Here is a 25,822-nt window from a genome sequence, read left to right as displayed (position 1 = left end):
AATAAGACACAGAGAGGAAGACACGGAGCAATAGGAAGTGTGTGTTTTTCATTTTCTGTATGAAGGATAGAGGGAGGGAACAGCCAAAGGGATTAGCTTAACAACAATTAACAGCAATTTAGCTTGGAACTGGGGTTTTCTCTTCAGCTCCGTGTGACCCTTTGGCAAAGTAAGTCACAAAGTCATAAGAAGACATCTCACTAGTCCCTGTGGTGGACTCCGGCACCCTTGGGTTGGCGCTGGCTAAACTACTGGCCACACTAATGTCTCTGAGGTCATTTACAGCTTAGTGGGTGAGCTGTAGTGGAGTATACTGCCAAATGCTGAGATTCTTTTCAGTTTCACCCTAAACAAAAAAAGTTCCTCCAAACAATGAATGCTATCTGATCTGATATTGTTGGAATTTATGACAGCTTTTGCTTTGAATTCCAGTGCATCGAGTAAACTTTCTAAAATCTGCCTCCCATCATCCTCAGCTGAATGGTAAATGCTCTGCATCGCAGAAGAAAAAAACAATGTTTGTCATAAAGCAAAGTCATAAAGCTTCTTTCCGTTTAACTTGCATTAGTGCTGCTGGGATACATCTCCATGGTTATGCAATTTGACTCAGCAAGGTGACGCATTGTCATTGAAAGGAGGGGTGTGTGTGTGTGTGTGTGTGTGTGTGCGTGTGTGTGTGTTTGTGCGTGTGTGTGTGTGTGTGAGTGTGTGTTTGCGCATCCGCCTTTGTGCATATGTGTGTGGGAGGTGAAGGGATGAGTGAGTTTTTCCTGTGAGGTTTTCCCAGTGTTATCTGTGAAGGAAAGGCGCCCAAGAGAGCTATGAGAAGAATAATTCTTATTCTGAGTAAATGTCTGGAAAGCACCATGAACATATTTGCCTCTTCACTACTGCTACCCTGCCTCAGCCTCTGAGCTCAGATGAATGATGTTATCAGGACACTCAGGGGTAAAGGAGAGCAGGGAGCATGTAAGAGATCCTTCCTGTGCCGTTATCTGCATACGTTCAGGCTCTGGAGCAGCCAAGCTCCCTGTGAGTTATTTTCCACCACTCAGCACATCATGAATATTAATTCTTGCATGGTTCATGGATGAGTGTTTGTTTCTTCTTCCTTCCTCTGCTCTGTGACACAATCATGTTGGTTGTGGTGTACTGGGGTGATTAACACAGTGATCACTACTGAGGCGCAGGGGCTAGCACACTTAGCCATAATTAAACTTCGCCCTGTTGACTGTACTTTCTTTGTCACACATGAGGACACACTCTTTGGAGAACACAGAGCTGCTCAGCTGAGTGTTACTTAAGTATTAAGACGGTTATTTACTGCAATTACTAAATGTAGCTTCACCTTAATGTTATGGCTTTTAAAATATTCCTCTTTGCACATACAGAAGAAGCACATATGCTTAGTGAAAAGGCCCTCGCATGCATTTACATGTGCATCAGTGTGTGAGTGCTGTGTAGTTCACTGACTATATGACTGGTTTTCTGTATACCTGCTGTTCTCTTATGGGGAGGTCAGTGCCATACACAGTAGGTTAATTATGTTATTAAGCCATATTGACTGAAGGCTTCTTTTCCCCCACAAACACACACGTGCAGAAACAAGGAAACACACCATTTTCAAGAAATATGCCAGTTTCTCCTAGGAATGAAAGGGCACTGAGGAATGACCCAATGTAAATTGGTTTCTATTGTATATACAATATATATCTGGGCCATCACCAGAATGATTTAATAGTATAGTATCGAAACAATAAAGCTATGGAAGCAGAAGACAGAGGTATAGAAATAAGCAAACCCTGTGTCATAGCTCATGGCAAATGTTTACATATATATGCTTACATTTTTTACCTCTAAAGAAATGTATTTTATTGGACTTTCTGCTGCTATGGGGTGATATATTTTATAGTAACTATATTTTGTTTTATTTGATAAATGAACAAAGCCCAGCCCAACAGATTTAGTGCAAATTGCTCTCCCCTGCTCAAGCAGGTCCACCTGTCATTTCACCTTGGTCTTTCTCTGTTTTTCCCTGACACTTGTGTTGTGAAACTTAAAAATTCTGATTGACTGCAAAGTGGCCCAGGGGGCAATATTGATGGACAGATTACAGAGGAAGGACAGAAAGGACCAGATGAAGAGCACAGCAAAGATTGGCGAGATTACAAGTTTGAGAAAAGTCAAAAGAGGTATAAGTGATGACATCGTGCTAAATCTTTGTATTTAAGACTTTGCATTAAATGCTTTGTGGTGCAATATGCATGACTTTCCTCAATGTCCTTCCTGGGAGGCTTGATCTCAGCGGGAAACCACTTTTACATCAGTGCTTAAATCATAAAGTGCTGAGTCGTCTATGGACATTGTGTCAACACACTGTGGGATATCTGATTAAGTAATATATATATATATATATATATATATATATATATATATAAGTGTATAGGTATATATAATACACTGATTAAGTATTGTGGAACTTCAATCATGTCTGTCCTGAAGACTATACTGATCTGCTAACAGTCACAGAGGGCTGCTGTACAGGATATACTATATGGACCAACCATTAGGTTTCTATTTCAGTCAGTGGATGGCTCAAGGATCCCATCAGAGCAATAAATAAATTCATCAATATACTGTATTTACTTGAGAAGGCTGACTTTCTCCCAAGGTTAACACCAAAAATGGTTTAGCTAACATTTAGTGTGAAGTTCAGCATTTGAAGCGTTGCTGTGAATTTAGTTTGTGGCAGTTGACTCATAAATGTTTAAGTTTACCTGAGTGCTGTTGTGCTTTATTGCATTCTGGCCTAAAACAGCTCTGCTGGTCAGCATTGTCAGAAGTTACTCACCTGTATTTGACCTTCCTTTTTTAACCACTGACATTGATGAATACACAAGTATTACCCCTCAGAAAATGAGGGGTTTGGCCCTCTAAATGTTACAGGCTCAAGTTAATAAGTTTAAGCATTTCAGCATCTTGCTCATGAGTGCAGGTAAAGCAAGAGATGAGAATGAGGTTGACATATGGATTGGTGCTGCATCAGCAACAATGGGACCATTCTGCTGGACTGTTGTGGCGATAACGGAGCTGCACTAAAATGCTAATCTGTCAACTGTCTGTACCACAAGACATCTGATACATTTTCCATGCGTGATGTTTCAATCTGCTAATCATGGGCATGTTACTCAGCCCATTCTCCTCTGAGCTGTAATAGATTGCCACATGCTGGGACACACGCACGACTGCATTGCCTGTTCTGTGCAGGCGTGTTTGTGCAACAACTGGCCCGACAGATGAACACACACTATAAATATTTCATGCAAGCCCACTTTCCTCCCAGTTGTACAAGAATTAAAGAAAGTAAAGAAAGGAAGGAGCGCATAAACAAATATAGGAAGAATAAATAAAGCCTGGAAAAGAGTGGAAAAACTTTGAGGGGGAAGATGAAAATACATGAATAATGTATTTACAAAATTGTAAAGAAAAGAAATGAAGTTTAGGTGACTCTGGGGTAATGTAAATTGCATTTACTTAAACATTATTCCTTACTTTTCTCTCCTGGATTTTTGTAGCTGAAGAAGAAATCTAACACCTAAGAAAACAATCGATGCAGGTGGCCTGCATGTAGATGAAAAAAGGTTATTGATTTAGGTTTCTTTCATATGCTGTCCACCCACTCAATAGTCAGTTTTGCTTTTGTTTTTTTCTCACAAACTCTGCATATAGTGTTGGCTAAAACCCTCAGGACCACAGCTACTGCATGCCTCCAGCGACAATACTATGACAGTAAAGGAATTCTAGGGGTACACATCGTGTAGATGATATTTGGCATTTTAAAGAAAAAATCAACGAGAAAAATAATTGACAAAGAATTTGTGTCTCACACTGATTGCTAAGGCAGTTCAGACTGACCCTGAAATTCTGACTTCTGTCAATACTACTTACAAATGCTGCCAAGTACAAAGAGACATATAATATAGTCTTGCTGATTGATGACAAATTAAATTGTAAGTGACAGAGTATAGGGATGCTGCGTAATGTTAAGACGAATGGGTTATATTCACTGCAATAATTGACTGCACTGAGGGCTGTCAAATGTATATGAACAGCTCAACAGTTTTCTTCCGATAATAAGCATTCATGATCATGCACTGTCCTCCCACTGGAGTTGCCAAAAATACATAGCCAGCTGGACATTGGAGGGGCTTCTTTTATTGGATTTTGTTGCAATGTTTTAAAAATTATTGGGACATATTTCAGTTAAACACATTTTCGTTTTGAATTCTTTGGAACCTGTTTTAGCTTTTTTATTTTCTCCTCTATGAACTAAATTATTTTGTCCACAGACTAATGGCTTTAGTATCGAGGCCCAAATTGTAATTGCTGTGGCATTCCTCCAGATTTTTCTGAACCTTGGAGGAGCTGTAGGACAAAACAATGGATGTCCACCAAATATCAAAATCCCTCTCTGTTTTTCTGTCACTGTGAAGTCTTTGGAAACTTGCCATAGAAAAGGCAGTCAGCCAGCAGAGTCTTGACAGAGTGGGAGGGAAGATGTCGCTCCTCCTTTGTGATTAATGTTGAGTCTCTCTAAGGGTGCATGTATTCACATCATACCCTCACCATCAATGCTTTATAAATTTCTTTTAAAGTATCTGACACAAGTTCCTTTATTTGTGCTTTGCCATCACTAATTGCTGTTAAAGGCTCACTAAGAGAATTAGTTCACATTTAAGAGTCATACCTCGCTATTTGGGTCATTCTCATCCTATTTCCTCCGTATGAAGCCATTGGTCTGAAAAATGAAGGGAAATGAACCACTAGTACAATTAAACTTACGACAGTGGCATATTAAATTAACAAATTATATTTTGTTTTGTGTGTGCAAACCTATGTGACCTTGTGGCACCCAGTGTTTGTTTGATTGCATCATCATGCTAGAAGAGATATACTGTCATAAGATGAAATACTACACAAGTCCTGGAATCAATCCACATTACCATAATCATAATCACCTGAATTGATTCAAATGGCTCAATTTGTCCAGCACAAATTGATGACACAAGTGGGGGAAGGCAGGGGTCAGTGAGGCAGATCATGGACCATAGGAGCTCTGAGCAGGGAGATCAATAGGGTCTTGCTGAGCCTGGCTCAGTGTCCATAATGTGATGTGTACACAATCGATAGCCCACCCCAAGCAGGCTGATGGACCACTAGTGTGGCACGGGTTATTCTTCCTTCCCACGGCATCTACTTTCCCTCAAAGTAAGGGATGATGGGGATGCGGGAAGAGAAGCTGATGCGAGAAGTGGGCTGTAAGTGTGCGACCACAGGCCTGTCACTGCTGACAGGAGATTTACAGAGCAGCTAGAGCCCCTATTGACTGCTTTCTGTGGGAACTGAAAGAGGATGTGGAAAGGTGATTCTCACAATTCAAGAGTAGTGGTTGAGATGAGAGGCATCTGAAGATGGAAATCAAGAGTCTCAGAAGAGAGGCTTAACAGAGCTGTTAACTCAGTGGCTCCTGAGTGTTTTCTCTTCTGGATAAACCTTGTTGCTTGGGTATCACTTTGGAACTAATAGTATTATGACACTGTTAGGGTGAACGCACATATTGGTGGCTAATCACTTCCACTTTGTTCATACACAGGAGATATACACCAAACAAATTTAACCTCCGCTCCATTATTATTTAGGCTGTCCTTTGAGGATTTGAGCCAGCCTGTTTTACTTTTTTTGTGTGAGTGGACGATTGTCAAGTGATTTATTTTTTTCTTGGTGTTTTATATTGTGTTTAGGAGTAAAGAGCAAAGTTTTAAAAGAAATCCTCCAAGTATTGTATAAAACCTGAAGTCATGTTATACTAAATATTTTTTTTCTTTTTGCATTTGTGTTTGATTTGATGGTAAATCTCTCCCCAGCACAGTCACACTAAGCAGATTCTGTGGGAGAGTTCAGCGACAGTAATAGAGCCAGGATAACTACAAACAACTAAGGCATGTCCCACATCTCCTGATCATCTGAAGACAGAACCCTCCTGCCTAAGTCAATCAGGTCTCATGACTGGCCTGGGCATGACCTGACTATGGCATCTTGACCCTTCACATAAGTAGGAAAGCTGAGGGCTGTTGCCTACAGTTAACTTATCTTCCACTCCATATGAGATTGTTCTTACATAAAAATCACTTGAAACAATAGACTATTTGGCATTTGGCAAACGTTTCATTAACTACCAAGACACCACAGTAAAATGTTGTTCTCTGCCTTATTTACATTATGTGTGCAGATTATTCACAAGGAAGCACTGATTTGTTTAATAAATTCTATATTTTTTTTCCTTTCAGCTTTTGGCTCCCGTGAGTTCAGGGTCACCACAGCGGATCTTTTGTACGCATGTTGATTTTGCACAGTTTTTACGCCGGATGCCCTTCCTGACCCAACCCTCCCCAATATCTACCGGGCTTGGGACTGGCACTGCATGGCAGGGGATGGGGATGGGCTGTTGTGGGTTCAGTGTCTTGCCCAGGGACACTTTGACATGTGGTCGGAAAGAGCGGAGCACGCACTGCCGACATTTTAAGCCAAGTCCTCTTAATCTTTGAACTCCTGTTCAAAGAATAGCAGTCGTGTTCTTCTTTTGTCTATATTAGTTTTCACTGGGTCACTCCAGGTCAACCAGCATGACTGAGCTTGCTTTAATCCACCACTCTCAGCATTTGATTCTATACTTAATGCCTGAACACAACAAAGTAGACCAATGCTGCATTTGATGCACATCACAGGTTGGAAACATTAGCTGTGCATATTTGCTCCACAATGACAAACACCATTAAACAGTTTTGTTGGGTTTTGAGTTTTCCAGGTGGAAAATGTAACACTGTTTCAAGTTAGAGGTCATAATCGTGTGTGTGTGTGTGTCTGTGTGTCTGTGTGTGTGTGTGTGTTTGTGTGTGTGTGTGTGTGTGTGTGTGGAGCCGGAGGCCAAGTAACAGATCATAATTACTCCCACTCAATTACAGTATGTTAATCAAAGCCACCTCAGGATTGCTCATCAAAATGCTCAAATGCCACTAACTTGCTGGTGTCAGTGAGTAAAGGGTGCATGGGTGTGTATGAATGTGAGATCACATGGTAGTGGGTCAGTGAAAACATTAATCACTATATCTCTCTCTGTGTGTGTGTGAGTGTTTGTTTGCGCCCTCACATCCATTCATTCAGCTGTTCATAGTGTACTTTTAAAGCCTCCCTTGTCTCCATTGAGGCAGTTCTTTTGAATCTTACCTTATTAAAATCCTCTTATTTAACTTTAGTTTGTATTTATATAACTTATATTCTTGTACTGTATTGGATAATCAGCTGCTTAAGCAGCTAACAGTATTTATTGACAGTAAGTTAATGAACTGTGCAAAAATATCATCTTGTGATCTAATCTACTCTTCCACCTGACTCGGTTCCTAAGTGTTCAGCAACAGGGACACAAGTAAAGGTCCTCTGATTAAGTAACTTGGCACCAGGAGGTGAGCTTCAAATGAACTTGCCAAAAAGTTCAGGGTCATGGAAGCAATCTGCATCCTTACAGTGACTCCACAGTCTGTCAGCTTAGTGCCAGGCCTGTCCAGGTTCCTTCACTTAGCTGCTAATAGGTTCAACCTAATCGGCACCGGTGTTTATTTAGTGATAACGCTTCCTCTGCTGAGCCATGATAGCACTTTATCTCTATTTCACTCTCAGTTACTATCCTTTATTCTCTTTTTGGCTGGTTTACCAGGCTACATCTCTGGCCTATTTGGCCTTATAGACACACTTTCCAGTGTGTCAGCACAGCTACAGGCTAGTAAACAGACTTTAAAAATGTCTAAGTGGTTAGGAGTTTCAAATCTTTGAGCTCTATCTCTTCATGATATTCACTAATATTTGATAGTCTCAAAGAAAAAACTGTAGTTTTTACCGATACTGACTCAGAGTCTTTGTTTTTAGATATGGTTTTAGAGATGGGTTGTAAAGAACTTCATAGAATATATATATATATATATATATATATATATATATATATATATATATATATATGTGTGTGTGTGTGTGTGTGTTTGTGTGTGTGTGTGTTTTTGTTGTTAGTTCTTTTACCTGACAGGTTGACAGGTTATATTGCAGTACTGTACAGTGTAGGTCAGAGAACTTTCCCTGTGTGGGTTGAGACACAGCTGAGCTGGAAACAGGACATCAACTAACCCAGCAGCACTGTAAGGAGTTTTATCTGTGGTTGTGATGACAGGTAGAATGAGAGATAAAATATGGGCAGGTACTGTAGAAGAAAGGACTGTTGATGAGTGAGTCACGTACAGTAATACTTCTCACTTTGAACCAGCAATACTCATCACATAACATGATGTGACATTCACTCTTCCCATTACCATATATTGCTTACACACTCTCATTTTATAAATACCAAACCTCAGTCACAACATCTCTAACTAGATTTAATCTATTGGAATTAATAAATCCTGGTTAAGATAAAGAGCCACTTAAAAAGCAGCGTTCACTGGATCATACAAGATATTTGTATCTATTTCATTACACAACAGATGGCAAAAGTATTCAATTTCCTATTTAGATTTCAAGTGTAAAAAAAATGCAAATTACCTTTCTTTGAATATTGACATTATATTTTAAGACAGATGAACTTTTAGATGGTTCCCAGCAGGTGGAGCCAAAATTCCTTTGTTTTTATATTGATTTTAATTTAAACAAGCAAGATTTGGCACTAGTTTTTCCCCTAAATTTAATTTCATCTGTATCTAAGATCCTTTGCACTGCATTCATCCAAAACTAATTCAAAGATCACTCTGTTTTCTTTAGTTGTTAGTTGTTTTTTACATGACCATACTACTATAATATCACATGCCTAATATTCTTAATTAGCTTAGGTATAGATCAGACACTTCCTTCTTATTATTTATACTCAACTTCTTTCAGCAATGTTTATGCATCCTTTTCTGTACTGAACTTAAATCAAAGCAGCAATGATTATTCATAAACTATTCCAGTCACTTCTCGGTCATTTCTTTAAGAAAAGTAAAATTTTTAAATGAGCAAAAATCAACTGAATCCACATTTTCATGTATTTCTAACATGTCTTTATAGCAACTGTAAATGTGTCATAACTGAACATGAAAGTTCTTTTTCACATGAAAATGGATAAATAATTTGGTGACCGGCTAAAATTTTAATTCTTTCTTTTCCTTTTTTTTTTTTTTTTGCAGATTCTTGCCATCTTATCAATCTTATTCATTGTCCTCTCCACCGTCGCTCTGTCTCTCAACACCTTACCAGAGCTCCAGGTCCAAGACGAGTTTGGCCAGGCCAGCGACAACCCTCAGTTGGCCCACGTGGAAGCTGTGTGCATTGCCTGGTTTACTATGGAGTACCTGCTTCGCTTCCTCTCCTCCCCTAATAAGTGGAAGTTCTTTAAAGGCCCACTGAATATCATTGACTTGCTGGCTATACTGCCCTACTATGTCACTATCTTCCTAACAGAGTCCAACAAGAGTGTGCTGCAGTTTCAAAATGTGCGTCGTGTGGTGCAGATATTCAGGATCATGAGAATATTGAGGATCCTGAAACTAGCCAGGCACTCCACAGGGCTCCAGTCTCTAGGGTTTACTTTGAGAAGGAGCTACAATGAACTGGGCCTTCTTATTTTATTTCTAGCCATGGGCATAATGATATTTTCCAGCTTGGTTTTCTTTGCTGAGAAAGATGAAGATGCAACTAAATTCACCAGTATCCCTGCCTCCTTTTGGTGGGCAACCATTACAATGACTACAGTGGGCTATGGCGACATTTACCCACAGACTTTGCTTGGAAAGATTGTGGGTGGGCTTTGCTGCATTGCAGGGGTCCTGGTAATTGCCCTACCAATCCCCATTATAGTCAACAACTTCTCTGAGTTCTACAAAGAGCAGAAGAGGCAAGAGAAGGCCATTAAGAGGAGGGAGGCATTGGAGAGAGCCAAGCGGAATGGCAGCATTGTGTCAATGAACTTAAAAGATGCCTTTGCCCGAAGTATGGAACTAATGGATGTAGTGGTAGAGAAGGGAGAGGACAAAACCTCCCTTGACAACCACCTGTCTCCTAGCCGGTGGGGCAGCTCGACTAGACACGCAATTTCTGACACTAACCTGAAATCCCCAGATAAAAGAAACCCAGAGTCTGTTCTCCAAAGCTCCCCTCACCATATAACCATCACCACCACTGGAAGTCCACAACGAACAAACAGGACCCCACAGCACCTGAATGTTCAGAAACTGGAGGAAATGTATAGTCTGATGACCAGGTCTCAGTCATTCAATAACCTCAACACTACAAGCTCCATGAGTACTCTGAGCACAACTATGACAGCCCCGGTCTCACCGAAAAAGTCACACAGCCCAGAATTTACATTAAAGGAAGAGGTGGAGCTAGAGATGAAGGAGGTCCAACCCTCCTCAGTGGGTAACTTTAGAAAAGAGGGCTCTGAATCAGATGATCCTGGACCGTGTCAAATCCGACACCCCAGGGCACCACCACATTTGGATCTTAGCCAACTAACAGCCAGCAGTCTCCAAAACTGCCCTGGCATCACAGGTGACCTCTATGAATCCGTCAACCCTAGTGATGGATCACAGCTCCATATAGAGGAAGGAGAGAGCTTTAACAGTGCTGTGGAGAATATCCAGAGTTCCCCAAAAGGGAATAACCCTCTTAAAATAAAGGGGTTGAAAGTCAACTACACCAAAACCTCTGCTGAAGCCCCCCTAACACCTCCCAGCACTACATCTCCTGGAGACATCAGCTCCAGTGTCCTGGAAGATGAGTCCCCAGAGGGAGAGATGTCACCACTTATCCCCAGTTCAGATGAGCTTTTTCCCATCTTAGAAGAGGATATTAGCCTCTTGTCCCCTAAAAGGCTGGTAGTTGATACACCACCCGGTGATGAAGATCAATCCACAGAGAACAATGAGGAGAAGCATCTGATGGAGGTGGCGGGTGCAGCAGTTGCGCCTTTATCACCTAAGACAGCAGCACAAAATTGCACCCAAGGTGTGGCTGGGGCAGGTGAGGGGGTCAAGGCTGACAGCAACCAAAGTGGACACAAAGTAGAGAACCACATGTTTACATCAGACATCCACCTGATACCCGGGGACGGCAGCCTCTCTCCAACCTGTGAAACCAGCATGTGACGGCAAGGGAAGCTCTGAGAGACAATAGACCCACTGCAACCTCAGTCTGGTGTGTGGGAGAGCAAGACAAAAAGACAAAGGTGCAGTTGTAGTGAGAGCTATTTTTGCATGGCATGACAAGTCCCTTTTACTTGTATTGTTGTGTATTGCTGAAAAAGAAGCTACATGTGCAGAGTTGAGATTGAGTAACGGTGGGCTCGTAAACAACAGAGGGAATTCATCAACTAATGTAGACATTCTGGTCCTCTCAATGTACATGACAGTCTCCTTTTTTCTAGCAAATGAAAGAAATGCAGACTTATCTGTAAAAAGCATGCATTTACTGTAACAAAGACAGATATTTTACGGTGCTTAGTTTGCTAAAAGCGCTCCACTGTAAATACTAGGACATCTAGGACATTGACAATGCACAGGATGGCAAAGGAAAAATGTCACTGAAGGTACAAATATTTGAAATGTGAACAGCGAGAGGTGGGGTGGTTGACTCGAGAGCCCTCAGACCCGGCGTTGCATCGTAGCGACCTATAAAAAAAACATATCATTACCTTTTGTGGAAATGCGAAGTGTTCCCATGACGACCCTGTAATGTTACTTTGTGTGGAAAATTTGGTGTATAAAACATTGTTGCTTTTGGGTTTTTACAAATGTCGTTGAAATTTTAGTCTTTGAGTTAATGAATGTGGGCAAGGAAAAAAAGACCCTTATTCCTTTGAAGTGCATACACCTATAGTTGCCAAATACATATATAATCTGTAAGGACAGGCGCTATCTGATACTACTGCTATTGAAAATATTTATTGTGGGGTTTCAGAAGTTTGGACAAGGTTTAAAAGAATTGAGAGGTTCTACTCCTTGTTCAGCTTTTTGATCCAATTCAAAATAAATAAATCTTATTTATTCTCTGACATCAGTTATGTGCATCTAAAAGTAGTTTTAAGAGTAAAATATGAAATACATAGGTCTAGATTGGTTGTAGAAAAAAATCTACAGTAGATAAGTGAGATTCCACAAATTAAGACTATTTATTAATCAGCACACTAGATCTAATCATCAATACACATAAACAGTAGGCTTTACAGTATAATTATCTATTTTGGCAATGAATAAATGGGATAGACTACCACAACTATTTCTTGTGATATCAATGGACCAAATCAAGCACACTGACAAGCATCATCTATCTCAGCTGCATAATAACATATATGGTAATAACGTATTATGACAGTAGTTATGTTTTTTTTTTTCCTGATGGTCTGTTTACCTGCATTGTGTTCATTGTCCTATCTGCAGCACCCTGATGTCGTTGTTAATATGTGTTCTATACAACTGCAAGGTTATCCAATCCTGCTGATAAGTTTAAGGCATCTTTTTTTTCCCCCTAGTGTCTTGGACTATATTATTTATTGCGTTGTATTGTCAACAAAACTATTTTCAGTCAAGCTTAAACCCAAAGGAGTTTTTTTTTTCTTCGTTCTTGCTTTTGTTTTACACTGACTGAAAATATCTGTTGTTTGTTGCCTTTGATTCCAATTTTATTGCTGGAATATTTGTTTATTGTTTGAGCATGGCATTTGACTGATTGTACTAGAAGTGTGTTTGTGAAAGCCACACAAACCAGAATGGTACTGACAGGAAGTATGTGGGTGATATTTTTTTCTTATTGTTGTTATTATCATGTGTTTCTCTTCTCACAGAGAGGTGTGGAATGTGCAATACCGCATACTGCAATCTATGCAGGCCAAGAATTGTGGCACTTTATTTTCTGTCTATGGGAATTTGTAAGTGTACAGGCAGAAATCACTTGTATTTTTCAAATGTTATATCTTTAATATCAGGCGAAACAGTATTATAAGTACTCTCAAGAATCTCACAAAGAATGCAAAGTACAATTTGACTTTTACATATTTCATTTCATATGATCTAACTGGCATAATGCTGTCAAGCACCTTAATGCCAGTAAACACTGAACCTCAAATTTGATTATCTGTGGGCATGGGGATCCAAATTAACCTCTTTGGGCCTTTTATATTACTGTTAGATTTACATAAAATCTAACAAATGTCTGTAGAAGATAATCTAATTTCAGTGGCCACACGCAAAATATTTTATGTTTTTTGTGAATTAACGTTGAGAATGATTCTATTTTTTCTAAACCAAAATGGAGCACGACCACAATTTCCTGCCATATGGTGGTTGAAATGATGCATGCCTTTTCATAACAATGCTGTTTATGAGAAGGTAGCAAGTCATTTTGCTTTGTTCATATAGCACTGTACAGAAAATTCTAATTTTATAGGAGAAATCAGGTCTTTATGTAATAGAAACAAGTAATGTTATTGAGTTCTCAGGTTTTCTATAACTCTCTGATGTTCCAGTTGGATAGATTATCTGTTTGTTCTTTAACAGCTAATGTCAACTAGTTACTTCTGTACCTTTTGAAAGGTGATGTTGTCAAATCCACATTGATGTCTTGGCTCCCAGAGTAAGGAGCGGCAATATCTCTCCCTCCTCCTGGGTAATCTGTGTTCCACATTCAGTATCCACTCCCATCAGTCTTCAGCGAGGCAGGAAGGAGCACAAACAAAGGGACAGAAATTGGACCGTTAGAGCTGAGAAATAGACAGAGGGAGAGGGATGAGTCTAACTGACCAGAGACAGGCAAGAAGAGATCCCCACTGTCACTGAACTTATCCATCTGATTATTTCCCATGCTGACACCACTGGGTGCTCCAATCCCTGCAGCTTCAGAGGCTCTACCCCATGGCATGCCCTCAGAAGTGGTGATTAATGGGTGAAAGAACGGCTAGGATAAAGGGAAGGCTGTGAGAGCAAGGAAATGAAAAAAAAATCTCCCAAATGGTTACATCACATCACTTGTGGTCTGGTTTTCTTTTTTTTCCTCCGTGTACTTGCTGTTTTGTGTGCAAACTGAGTACATGTCCACTCTGGCAAAATTTGACTCATTAATCGGAAATATATGTGAATGATCATGGAGTTATCTTTGTGAAATAGTCAAACCCTCTTGGAAACTCTCCAAAGTTAAATGCGGGGTCAGTGGTGGTTGTTGTTTGGGGTTTTCATTTGTCTTTTTTAAATTTTTCTACATGAAGGAAGGTTAGATGATAACCTTCTTTTTTTTCTGTCCCTTTATGTTAAATTTTTTCTTCAGTGTATGTTTGTAGTAATCATGTCTCCATGTTCGCCTTGAGTAATCCTTCAGTTTTTCAGGTAGTGTACAGAAATGGAATTCGGATTTGTCAGCTCTTTTCGCTTGGGATGATGTTTGTGTAGATACTGACATTAATTCTGCGAGCTGACAGCAAAAGGAGTGTGCTCTATCTTCTTGTCTCAACAATGGCATTATCATGTGTGATACTGTAAAGAATGGAAAGGTTGCGTCTTTGTTTTCTCTGAGAGATTGGGTATTGTCCATGTCACTCATGCATGCTTACCAAACCTTGCTCCCTAATAAAGCTACATTGTTTTTTCCTTTGTCTCTCTGTATTCTGCCTTTTTTGTTTTTCTTTTCTTTTTTTTTTTTTTTTGCTTTATTCAGCTTTGGAGAACATTATCATTAGACACATTCTGAGCTACAGACTGTTTCTGTACAAAGTGACATCTTTGTATGCATGTACTAGTCCAAACAATTATGTGACCACAGAACACTTTATGATACATGTATGTCAACATTTCTGTAAAGCATTGTTCCCCATGACGTCTATTAGAATATGCAGAATAATAAATAAATGTGCATATAACTCGTGTGTTTATGAGTCTGGTGTTCTCAACAAATGGACTGATGCATTTTGTGATTATTGGAAATAAATACATATATGGAATGTGCATAAATTATCTTCACATAACACAAAATAAAACTTACATTGCATTTGCTTCAATAAGTAAAGCTGTTTTTCATATCTGAAAGTGCCCCATCCAGATTCAGCAGTCTGGCATTAGTGTTTGATAAATGATTTATCACTGCGGGCAAATGCACTCCATTCCATTAGATGCAATTAATGGATGCATTTCTGTTGTGTACTGCTGCCAAACAAGGATTCTAAACAAAAACAACAAGTTCCCAAAGCCCCAAAAGCAAAGGCTCTTGCATGTATTGTGAGATTAATTAGTTAGCTCATTTTGTCTATATTTGTTATATTCATGTATTCTTTTGAGTTATATGTAAGTTCCTCTTTTTGATGTACCATAAGATACATAAAACAAGATACCCAACAGTTTAACTGAATTTATTTTATATAGATGTTTTGTATATAGTTATATAAAAATGATATCCAACTCTGCTAGTTTGTACATAACCAGCTGGGGCAACATTCAGTAATAATTTAAATTAACTAGATCCTTTCAAACCATGGCTACAGAAGGCTTTGCAGTAAAGGCAAATAAGAAGAGCAATAATAAAATCAGGAGCAAATATGTAAAGATAAAATATTAAAGCAATTATAACATATACTTTCTCAAAAAGCTATGAAACTCCTTTGTAAGTAGGTCAAGAGATTTTGATTAGAGCACTGCCAGCATAGTGATCAGCCTCACTGGGAGTTAAGAAAGTATGGACAAGTGCACGTAAGGACAGATTGTTTAAGGCTTTAAACCACAGGTAACCAATGAACAGCAGTAACTGATGTGTTACGGCTATTTCTATTAGGTAGTGTTAGAAGCTGCTTTTTGTATCAGCTGTGGTGTTTAGATTTTTAGCCTGCTGATACTAGAATAAAGAGAATCGCTCAGCCTGGGGGAGATGAAAGATCAGAAGGCCTTTTCTAGATCAGCACATGAAAGGAATGACCTGATCTTGCTTACATTTCTCACTTGGAAAAGCCAGTATTGCACACCCTCAGTGAATGGACCATCTGTCTGGAAGTCTGAGTCATGAATAACAGTTAAACATCAGACTCAACGCTACATTTGGTTTAATCAAAACACTGCATATTATTATCACAAAAAAGAATTCCCACGTGAAGCATGGTGGTGTTGGCTTCATGCTGTTCCTTTTTTTCTTTTTTTTTTGCAGCAGCAGCAGCAACAGGCCCTGGAAGGCTTGTTAGGGGTGAGGGTGAGGGTGAGATCTCCTGAACATATAGGGGAGTACTGGTGTAGTCTGCAAGAGATCTGATTATGCTTTGATGTATAGAAATTGTTGTCCACAAACGTTGATTTAAATTTTAATTTTCAGCCTTAGCCACAAAATTGACCAACTTTTGGACGTTAACCCTGGTTAAAACCCGGCAGGCGTGATTACGCCTCCTGTCGCCTGGAGGCGCTGCAGTGTGTCCAAGCGACGACAGACTCAAAGAAAAGCGCGCGGAAATCCAACTCCTCCAAAAGAAGAAGAAACCAAACGACGTCGAGAAGAAGAACTGGTTTCACAGTAAATATGTCTGAGAACAACAGTGCAGTCGATGCCGAAGAAAGCGTCAGTTTTTCCCGTGTAACAGCTGTCGTTACAGACTGGATGCTGGACTTTTTGTTTGTAAGCCTGTGTCGGAGTTTCAAAGAAGGGAAACTCGACGATTTCAACGTGAGGCTCTCAAGTTTCGAGGGTAAGTTATTCCCGTTCAGCGTTAATAAGTCCCCCTTACTTCCATTTAGCAAACTGTTCGCTGCCCATTTAAATGCAAAGTAAATGGAGATAATTTACATTTTTAAAAGTTCCTAGGCTCATTTTGGAAAAAAGTGTGTTTATTACGTTTTAGTGAAAGTACTAAAAAGATACCTCACTGTTACTGAAATAGGACTGAAGGACATCATTTTAATAAAGGCACCTAAAATGCGCTCCGCTCCGCACTTTACCTCATATTAAACACATACTACAATTCTAGTAGGAATTATCACCTTTCTGATAGTTTTAGCTTAAAAACTGAGAAATTATAACCTTGTAAAAGTAAAATTCATGGCAGAGCCACTGTATTGGATTGCATTGAATTACACAGGTGGTGGTCATAATGTTATGGCTGATTGGCGTAAATGTATTATATGTATATAGTGTGGTGTAATTACAGTTACTGAGCATTATGCGATTATAAAGGGGTTACAACTGAAAATATATTTTTCAGTTAAGAAGTTTAGCCTGTAGATAAACTATGCTTTAAAATCTGAATATCCCAATGTTATTCTGGGTCTTTAAGAGTTGTGAGGTTTCCCCTGCCCGGTTTAAGTTTATGCTTTTAGGCCTTTCCAGCTTTACTGGCCAGTTTAAACCATTTGTGGAAACGTAATCAACTGTTATAAGGTTTGGCAACATTACATTTTGAAAAGGTAACTCGTAACCTGTAACCTATTACATTTTAAAGGTAATCTTCACAATCCAAACAACAACCTACGTTAAATTGTAACACTACTAGAACAATATTCTTCTCCTATAAAGAAAAAGGAAGCTTCTGCCTGAACCTACATGGATTGTAGATCAGTAAAGTCAGTGGAAGGTAAACTTGCCGAAGAGCCTAGGCCCAGTGGCTAACACTCTTTTGAATATGTGTTTATCTTTGTGTTTTTCAGCCATTTGTCACAGTCCATCTCTTAAAGGAGACCTATGTGAAAACAAAAAAATGATAACTGCCTTCCTTGCAAGAGTCATGCATGGCAAGCAGTTGGGTAAGTTGTCGCAGTTGGGAGATAAACTTTATCTTATGACATCATTTACTAGTATCTATAAAAGCAACTTTTGAGTAAATGCTAGTGCCATAGGAAGGTCTTTTCTGTGGAAACTCTACTTTTCCACGACGTCTCAGCAATAGCTCACCAAATCTATTTACTTTTTTAATTTGGCCATACATTTTGTGGATATTTGCTGCTATCAGCTTGGGAGTGAGATATTTAACAGCTGAAAAATTCCCATGCTGATATAAAAGCAATAGATTATTAAAGGATAGTTATAACTACTACTACTTAGTTATAACTATAACTACATTATCATAACATAAGTAACTTTAAGTATAGATTTATGGATTAACTCTGCATATACACAAAGGTAAGAATGTAAACACGAAGCCTGTTTTTCTGCAGATGTCCAGTTTGAAGAGGATGAAAATGTGATGCCTCTCATGTCTGCCGCTAAGATTTGGTCACATTTGGAAGACACTGTAGCAGACAAAAGCGTGTTTAAAAACATTACCATCCTTCTGCTTGTCCAGGTAATCTTACAGCATATTCAAGATCTGCATTTTTTTTCCAACTGCAGTCTGGCCATCAGACCCTATGATCAGGGGGATTGGATCTGATAATATACAGTCACATCTCTTAATCCGTCTGTGATTGAAGGTTTAAATATAAGTCTGGTGAAAGCTGCAGTGTGCTGGCTATAATGAATAGTTAATGGTTTAAAAAAACAGGAGTCCTGATATTGATTTTTATTTTATTTTTCTCTCATTTGTTGTTTTGGATCGAATTTATTAAAGTGTCAAACAATGGGCGATGCCCAGTGGGATTACGAAACGCCTTTACAATAAAAATACAAACTTACATTAAATATTACATATAAGACACCCAGTAAACATACAAAGTAATGGTAAAAATAGTAATGGCAACAGTGTTTTAACTGGTTGAACCACCTTTGGCAGTAATATCTTTACACGTGTGCTTCCTGTAACTGTAGATTGGTTATGCTCAGGAGGAATTTTGGACCACTCTTTCTCACAGATCTGCTTGAGTTCAGCTTTAGTCTTACAACATCCGGTGTGGACTGCTGTCCTTAGGTCATTCCAACAGACACTCCAAAGGGCAGATTTCTCTGAAGCCATTCTCTAGTAGAATTGTTATATTTAGGGTCATTGTCCAGCTGCATCAGCTGGCTTCTTTTGAACTTCATCCTTCAGACAGCCACCCTGACATATGTCTAACTGTGGTTGTTTAAATATATAAAGTCACTGAGACCACTCTAACTGTTTGTGTTTTAACAGACCTCTTCTATTTGCTCTTCTATTAGTCTGTGGCTGTGTGCTTAGAGAACGGCCAAATAACTTCTGCCTGCTCTGCCCTCAAGTGGCTCGAGAATAATCAAAAATTCCCACAGGTCTGTATGTCCATCACTGTTTGTTTGTTTCTCTTCTTATATGCACAGGGTCAGTGCTGGAATATTTGGTTGACAAGAACTTTTTTTTGTGCAATAACAATTAACCTATTTTAACAGAATGTGCGAGTGAAGTTGTCAAAAATAGTGAAACAGAAGGAAACATACCATCCATTCCTGATGAACCTCAGCTACAGCTGCCTACTAGAGAAAATCCAGTGTTACTTGGATGCCTACCTGGAAAAGAATCCCTGTGATTATCTTCTGAAGGTACAAGCCCCCCACCCCCCACAGTATTTTATAGGTTACCACTGAACATTGTAAATTATTCCTTAGAGTTCTGTTTGAACAGTAAAAATTGAGAGGAAACCACTGAGAGGTGGTGTTCTGCATACTGTGACATGACCTTCAAGAGCGGACCTTGAAAATAATTTCAAATCATTTAATTCAGCTACCTTAAAAAGATCTTCAAAACTTTTAAATATATTACTAATATGTTTTCTTTGTTGTCATGGACAGCAACATTATTTAAAACTTTTATGCCTTGTCGACTAAAAGGTTCCACACTCCTCTTAGAGAAGAAACCTAGTTTCTTTTATCCTTTGAAGTTCTTTTTTTTTTCAGCTAACCTTGGTGACTTTAAAATACATTTTATTACCGGCACTTAATGGAGATGCTGTAGTTGAGCCATCCAGTTGATCTCGCAGTCCCCTGGACCTATTTACTGTTCAGCTCTTTGTAGGTTAGAGGATTTTACACATTTGATTGGCAGTTGTAAAGTATGTCCATAGTTTTCCTCCAGTTAACAGCAAGGTTTAATGATCACATTTCAATAGCTCATTGTCTTCATAACTATGCACTCATTCTTCTGACTAATGAGGCTCTGACCAACTGAAGGTGCTGATGTGACATTATCAGTCATACCTAATTGATAATTTGTCAGCAAATTAGTTGGAAGGGCAAACTGATGCATTCTGCAGCGCCTACCTCAGGGTCTAACAGTCACTTATTCATGACATTTTCAGGAATGATTTACATCAAGGCCGTGGACTAAGGTTAAAGTTAGAAGGGTATTGTAATGACAGGCCTCATTAGTTTTGCTTTCATATTATAGCTAGTGTATGCAAACATTTGAAAGTTAATTGTTCTGGGACATTGTGAAAAGTATTATTTGAAAGTATAATTTGTTTTTCTGTCTCTCAGGCAGCCACAAAGATTATCCAGTTATCAACAAATACGGAGGATTTGAAGGACATGGGGACACAGGAGAGCTCTCTCTCTAAAAAGAATAAAAAGTAGGAATTAATCTTAAACACTTCTGGCTGTATTTGTTAACATTTGTGAATGATCTTTTACTTTTTTGTGTTGAATAAAATATGTTACATTGTTTTCCTAGCAGGGGAAATGAGACTGCCACATGTTTGAGGTCAGGTCGCTGTTATAATATGTATTTCCAATAATAAATGTTATTATAAATTGAGCATATAAATAACTTTGTGACTCTGTTGCACTTCTGCAGAAGAAAACGAAAACTACTCTCAACCACAATTTCTGATGTATGGAAACCTGATACATGCAAGAAGCCTTATGTCTATCTCAGAAGGATTTCCAAGAATGGTGAGGTTTTTTTTCTTCCTCATTTTAATGGTTATGTTAAAAAAGCTTTTAAACAATACATTTAACTTGCCGTGAAATGTAGAAATGCATTTAGCAACTTATTTCATAGTTGTTTCTGAGTTTAAAGATAAAATTATAATAAGCATTAAATCTCCCATCATCAGAGTTGTCTCATTTGACATCTGCAAAGTCAGTGAACACCTCAGAAATTCATAAAAGAAGAAAACCACCTCAAGTAAGTTGAACCACACAGCTCATGCACTCATGAGACTAAATGTCATGTGACTAAATTCTGAATTATGTGACTGTTAGTAAGAATCAGTCAAATATTATCTGTGGTTTGGAATTCTAGAAAATCCAAAACATTCAAGTTCGTGTTTTACTTTGTTTAGAAGTGGACACCGCAGCTGGACAAATATCTCAAGGCTGGTGTTGAGCGTCATGGCCAAGGGAAGTGGGCTCGCATATTATTGGACTTTGACTTTGAAGGACGCACTGGAACCATGCTCAAAGACCGCTGGAGAGTTTTAACGAGAAGTCAGCTATAGAGTTAGAAGGAGCCCCTCTAACTTTAACAATGTAAAAAAAACTTTGACTTCTCTCCTCTGCTCATATTAATTGATGTTTCATTAAGTTATTGATCTAATGTCGTTTCAATTTGTACAACAAATCTACCACTAGAGGGCGTTCAACACAGCCTTATGGGTCAGAACAGATACTTTTGATACAAAAGTTTTCATCCCAGGAAGTTGTACAGTTTGTAGTCACTGTGAATAAAACATTTGAGCGCCCAGTAGCTGATGTCTTTTTAGCCCATGTTTTAGCAAACTGTTTTTCAATCTTATGGCTTTTTTGTGGATTTCTGTTGTGCGGCTTGCAAAAAGAGACTTTCATACCACCAGAGGGCGCTGCAGACAGAAAAATTGATTTGTGTCGGTTTTGCTTTGTTTTATTAATGAATATATTTTCACAAATGTAGAACTTGAAAATATTAAATATTTTTAATAAAATGCTGTTGCAAAAGCAACTACAACAGTGGCTTGTTGCAAATGTATATACAAGATCAACTGTGATAGGTGCTTAATGTGCCATGTGGTATTAAACAATGTGGTACAAAGTACAGAACAGTGGAGTATGCAGGGTGATTGCAGTGAACATGTGTTTATATCAGTGTGTAACATTAGTTGTACCATTACACAGCCATCCAGTTTTTCGTAGTACTGAGAGCCTGCTGTATTGGAGCTTTTGACCAAAACCTTTGTTATTTCAGTTCCACTCTTGAAGCTTGGCTGTGAAATGTTATTGTGGACACCAGATCAGAGGACTGTTCAGGGGCACTTTGGCTCAGATGAAGACGAAGCTGTGTTGTGGGGGACAGTTGCACTGCTGAGTTTTCTGTATCATTCTCCATGTCCCATGGCACTGCGGGTTCCCCACTGCCTGCCAGTGGAGCAAAGCTTCTCTGCAACGCAACCCCAAATGTTTGTTTTACCATCAACATTTGCATAGCTTCACACATTTATCTTAGCAATGCACAATTCCAATATTATTTTCCTGAATTATTTCCATTCCTTAAGTGTACTTGTGCGAAAAGTTTAGAGCATGTTGCTCAGATGTGTCTTACTTAGAACTTGCTTCATGAAGTCTTACATATGTTCATTTACATCTCACCTACGTATATTAAACCATGAATGTTACTGAAAGGAAAAGTGAAAATTAATAGTTTCATACTTGTTAGATTCCTGTCCATCTCCTTGGCAGCTGCCACTGTTGTTGTGCATGGCAGGAGGTTCACAAGCCACACACACTTTAAAGCCTTTAGCTATATAGCGCATCCAGTGTGTGTGTGGCCGGTTCTCTACTGTGCAGTGGGGTGTCCGGGACTCCAGTGTGAATTCCACACAGAACCTGAGGGATGTATGGGGTAGAGTCATGAAGATCACACAATAAATCCTGGGATACTAGGACCAGCGAATTAAATTGATGTACACTATAGTAGGACATCTTTGCCCAGTTTATGAAATTGTTTTATTGGTGCATCTTATGAGAAGAGAAAGCTCCTCGAATCGCTGTATAGTATGGACACACCTTTATTGCAGTGGGAAGAACTATCCTTTAGATATTCGGAGCTACTCACAGTATCCTACCTACTGTGTCATCCAAACCTTTTGTGCATGTGCTTTTCAGATGACAGTCGGTGAAGTCTGGGGTTTTAATTTCAAAGGGTTGTGGGCTGTCTCTCGGTATTGTTATATTTAGTGGCCTGTGGACAGACGTCCAGGTGAGCAAACACATACTGGTAGCTGATGGAAATGGAGGGAAACATTGGGACATTCCTTTTTCATTTTTTTATAGTTTTGGTTACACAGCATGAAGCTAAAATGGGGTTAACTTCCTACAGATGCCGGAGGTCCTGTGCAGAGTGGTCAAAAAAGCTTTTGATGAGTATGATATCAAACCTACCCAGGGTCTAGGGGGTTTCCATAGCTGTCATGTTTGGGCCTTCTCTTGCCAAATTCCTCACTAGTGATGAAGGCAGTTCCTAGTGAGAGAAAGCAAATCAGTGTTTCTGTTATTCCAAGTTTAGCCCTTTTACAGACACAATAAATTGGGAATAAAGTCGGTAAATAGCATGCAAACACTTAGTATTAAAAAAGTAAAAAGCACACAGTTTGTGCGGTTTGTCTACCTGAGTTGAGTCCACAGTGGTTTCCCTGGTGGTCTCTGTACTCCATGCAGCCGGCTCGTTCCTCTAGACTGGGACAAGGCTTTCCACTGTTACTGGATTCCTGCTCAATGCGTCGGACCCGAACTCGTACTGAAGGCTCGCAGGGCTTTGCACAGCCGCTCCAAAAGCTCCAGTCACTCATTGCACAGTCATGAGCTGGATGTTGACAACAATATTAGTGAAGAAACACTACGACAGGACATCCTTTATAGTAGCTTATTCAGTAAAAGTAAACGTTTGCAACAACTGCATTATTTTTTATTTCCTGTGTGATAATGTAATTAAATTTTTCAGGAAATAACATTGATCATTACTTGTAAAATCAGTGTTTCCTGCTCTACAACTTAAACCATGCCAACATGCCAAGAGAGCCACCCACTCGATCACCAAGTCCCGTGATTTTTTCTTTTCAGTTGTTCACTTTGCTCCATGATTAAGCTTTGATGTATTTAGAATGTCGATTGAGTGACTGCCGGCTTATAACACGTATTGGATAAGCTTGGCTTGTTTGACTGAAACTGTAATTGCTACAAGTGATGGACAGAATCACATTCTTAGAATTTTTGTACTAATTCCATATTGTGGGCCAGTGCACTGAGAGGTGGGATACTAAGCTACCTAGGTTATTTGGTGTACAGATTTTTTCTTCTCGTGATGTAACACAAGACACATATTACACAAGAAAAATAAATGGTGGTATTGTGTTAGAGGCCCCCAATAGTTAGGCAGCATACAACAAACCACACATGACCGGTTGACAGGAAATAAAATGAAGTTGCACAGGATATCTTACCGGATGAGGAATTTGGAAACACTCTACAGGCTCTTTCACCAGAGATTCTGTGTATAGTCATAAGCAGCTCTGTGACTAAAAATTATTTTAAAAGTGACCTTTATCTTCTGTCTTATTAACAGACTCAGAGATCTGCCTTTGGAGGTCAAGTTATCTAACTTTAGCATTATACACTCAGAGCAGCCCCTTCATTCATCCCTCACCTGGACAATCTGTGAAGTAGTCAAAGCAGCAGTCCTTGTTCCTGACGCAGCCCTCATCACAGTAGCACGTCCCATAAACCCGGTCCATCCTCCAGTCAGTGGTAAAACAGCTTAAGTCTCTGCCCTGGCAGCATTTGCCCAAACAACCACCAGACACCAAGTGGTTCTTTCCAAGAGTAGAAAGCACTAGCGACAAACAGAGAAACTCCACAGAAGATCCCATTATGAGGCGGTCAGGTGGGTTTCCCCAGTTATTGATTAATCTCGCTGTTCTCCTTTTCTAAAAATGTTCATTCTCAGTCTAGTTCTACTCTATCTCTGTCATAATCAGGAGAAAGAGAGGTTAGAATACCCACCCAGCCCAGCCCAGCTCAGCCCAGCCCAGCTAAGTGTGCTGTGCCACAGGATCCCTTGTGACCTGAAATTCCTGTGCCCTGCCCCTCTGTTTCCCTGCAAAAACAGGTCTGCAGAGCAACCTACAGTACAAAACACTATTCCAACTCTGATCAGACTCTACTGTCCTGCATGTTGTGTGAGCACCCTGTGAGCTGTGAGCACCTCCCTCCAGTCAATCCAACACACACACGGGAGGAGACAATGTGGACCTAGGAGGGGTGAGCTGCTGAGTTTGCTGTGTGTTTTCCTTCTTGGTTCTGTTATCTCTTTCGATCTTATTCTTGTTTACCTTCCATTTTCACCACCTCCATGCAAAATGTACTGTGCCAGTCATGCCCAGCCACTCTCTGCCACATCAGACCTCTGAGACCCAAAAGAAAGGAAGGAATGTGAACCATTGGCAGGTCTCCAGTCAATTGTGCCAGGGGGCCCGCTGAGCGTTGTAAAGCCACCCTTTGGTTCTCACCTCTCTCCCCTTTTCGCGTTTTCTTTCAGGTTTCTGTAATCAGGCAGTAAGCTGAACAGTATGCGTGGTTTTACTTTTGACAATTGGACTACAGTAATTGTTTTCCTCCTTGATTTCTCAATATTTTATGGAGTATTGGCCTATCGGAGTTTAGTTCTATATTTGGGGGAAATACTTATACGCCCTCTGGAAGAAAGTTGAATGAGAATGTTTGTGACACTCTCATATATGAGTAATATGAAGCAAGCACCAGCAGCAAATTAGCTTAGCATAACTAAAACAGATGGAGAAATAGCTTGGCTGGATCTTTTCCAAGAGGGGAAAGTTAGGCTACAAGTATGTTATATCTTGTTCATTCTATCTGTAAAAAAAAC

General features: G+C 39.5%; 3 protein-coding genes across 4 annotated transcripts in view; 2 read left to right on the top strand and 1 right to left on the bottom strand.

The window, feature by feature from the left end:
• kcnb2b (potassium voltage-gated channel subfamily B member 2b) overlaps window positions 1–13,715 on the top strand; it is a 68,944-nt gene extending 55,229 nt beyond the window's left edge. The window contains exon 3 of the mRNA XM_067486808.1: window positions 9,264–13,715. Coding sequence (XP_067342909.1) covers window positions 9,264–11,222 — 1,959 coding nt within the window. The 3' untranslated portion in view covers window positions 11,223–13,715. The remainder of the gene's footprint in view (window positions 1–9,263) is intronic.
• Window positions 13,716–16,566: 2,851 nt separating this feature from the next.
• terf1 (telomeric repeat binding factor (NIMA-interacting) 1) lies at window positions 16,567–21,895 on the top strand. 2 transcript variants are annotated; one of them, XM_067486871.1, is made up of 10 exons: window positions 16,567–16,780; window positions 17,736–17,831; window positions 18,243–18,370; window positions 19,162–19,248; window positions 19,366–19,515; window positions 20,449–20,540; window positions 20,645–20,671; window positions 20,765–20,862; window positions 21,027–21,097; window positions 21,255–21,895. In XM_067486871.1, the coding sequence occupies exons 1-10, from the start codon at window positions 16,615–16,617 to the stop codon at window positions 21,408–21,410; spliced, it is 1,071 nt and encodes a 356-aa protein (XP_067342972.1). In that variant the 5' UTR covers window positions 16,567–16,614; the 3' UTR covers window positions 21,411–21,895. The 2 variants fall into 2 exon arrangements, with proteins under 2 accessions (XP_067342972.1, XP_067342971.1); XM_067486870.1 differs by having other exon boundaries at window positions 20,642–20,671.
• Window positions 21,875–25,124, bottom strand: LOC137104963 (somatomedin-B and thrombospondin type-1 domain-containing protein). The gene is made up of 5 exons (XM_067486872.1): window positions 24,587–25,124; window positions 23,552–23,746; window positions 23,326–23,404; window positions 22,594–22,770; window positions 21,875–22,324 (listed from the first exon to the last, which is right to left on the bottom strand). The coding sequence occupies exons 1-5, from the start codon at window positions 24,807–24,809 to the stop codon at window positions 22,207–22,209; spliced, it is 792 nt and encodes a 263-aa protein (XP_067342973.1). The 5' UTR covers window positions 24,810–25,124; the 3' UTR covers window positions 21,875–22,206.
• Window positions 25,125–25,822: the final 698 nt, after the last annotated feature.

This window comes from Channa argus, chromosome 19, assembly GCF_033026475.1.
Source record: "Channa argus isolate prfri chromosome 19, Channa argus male v1.0, whole genome shotgun sequence".
Taxonomy (NCBI): domain Eukaryota; kingdom Metazoa; phylum Chordata; class Actinopteri; order Anabantiformes; family Channidae; genus Channa; species Channa argus.
This window is presented reverse-complemented; position numbering and strand designations above follow the sequence as displayed.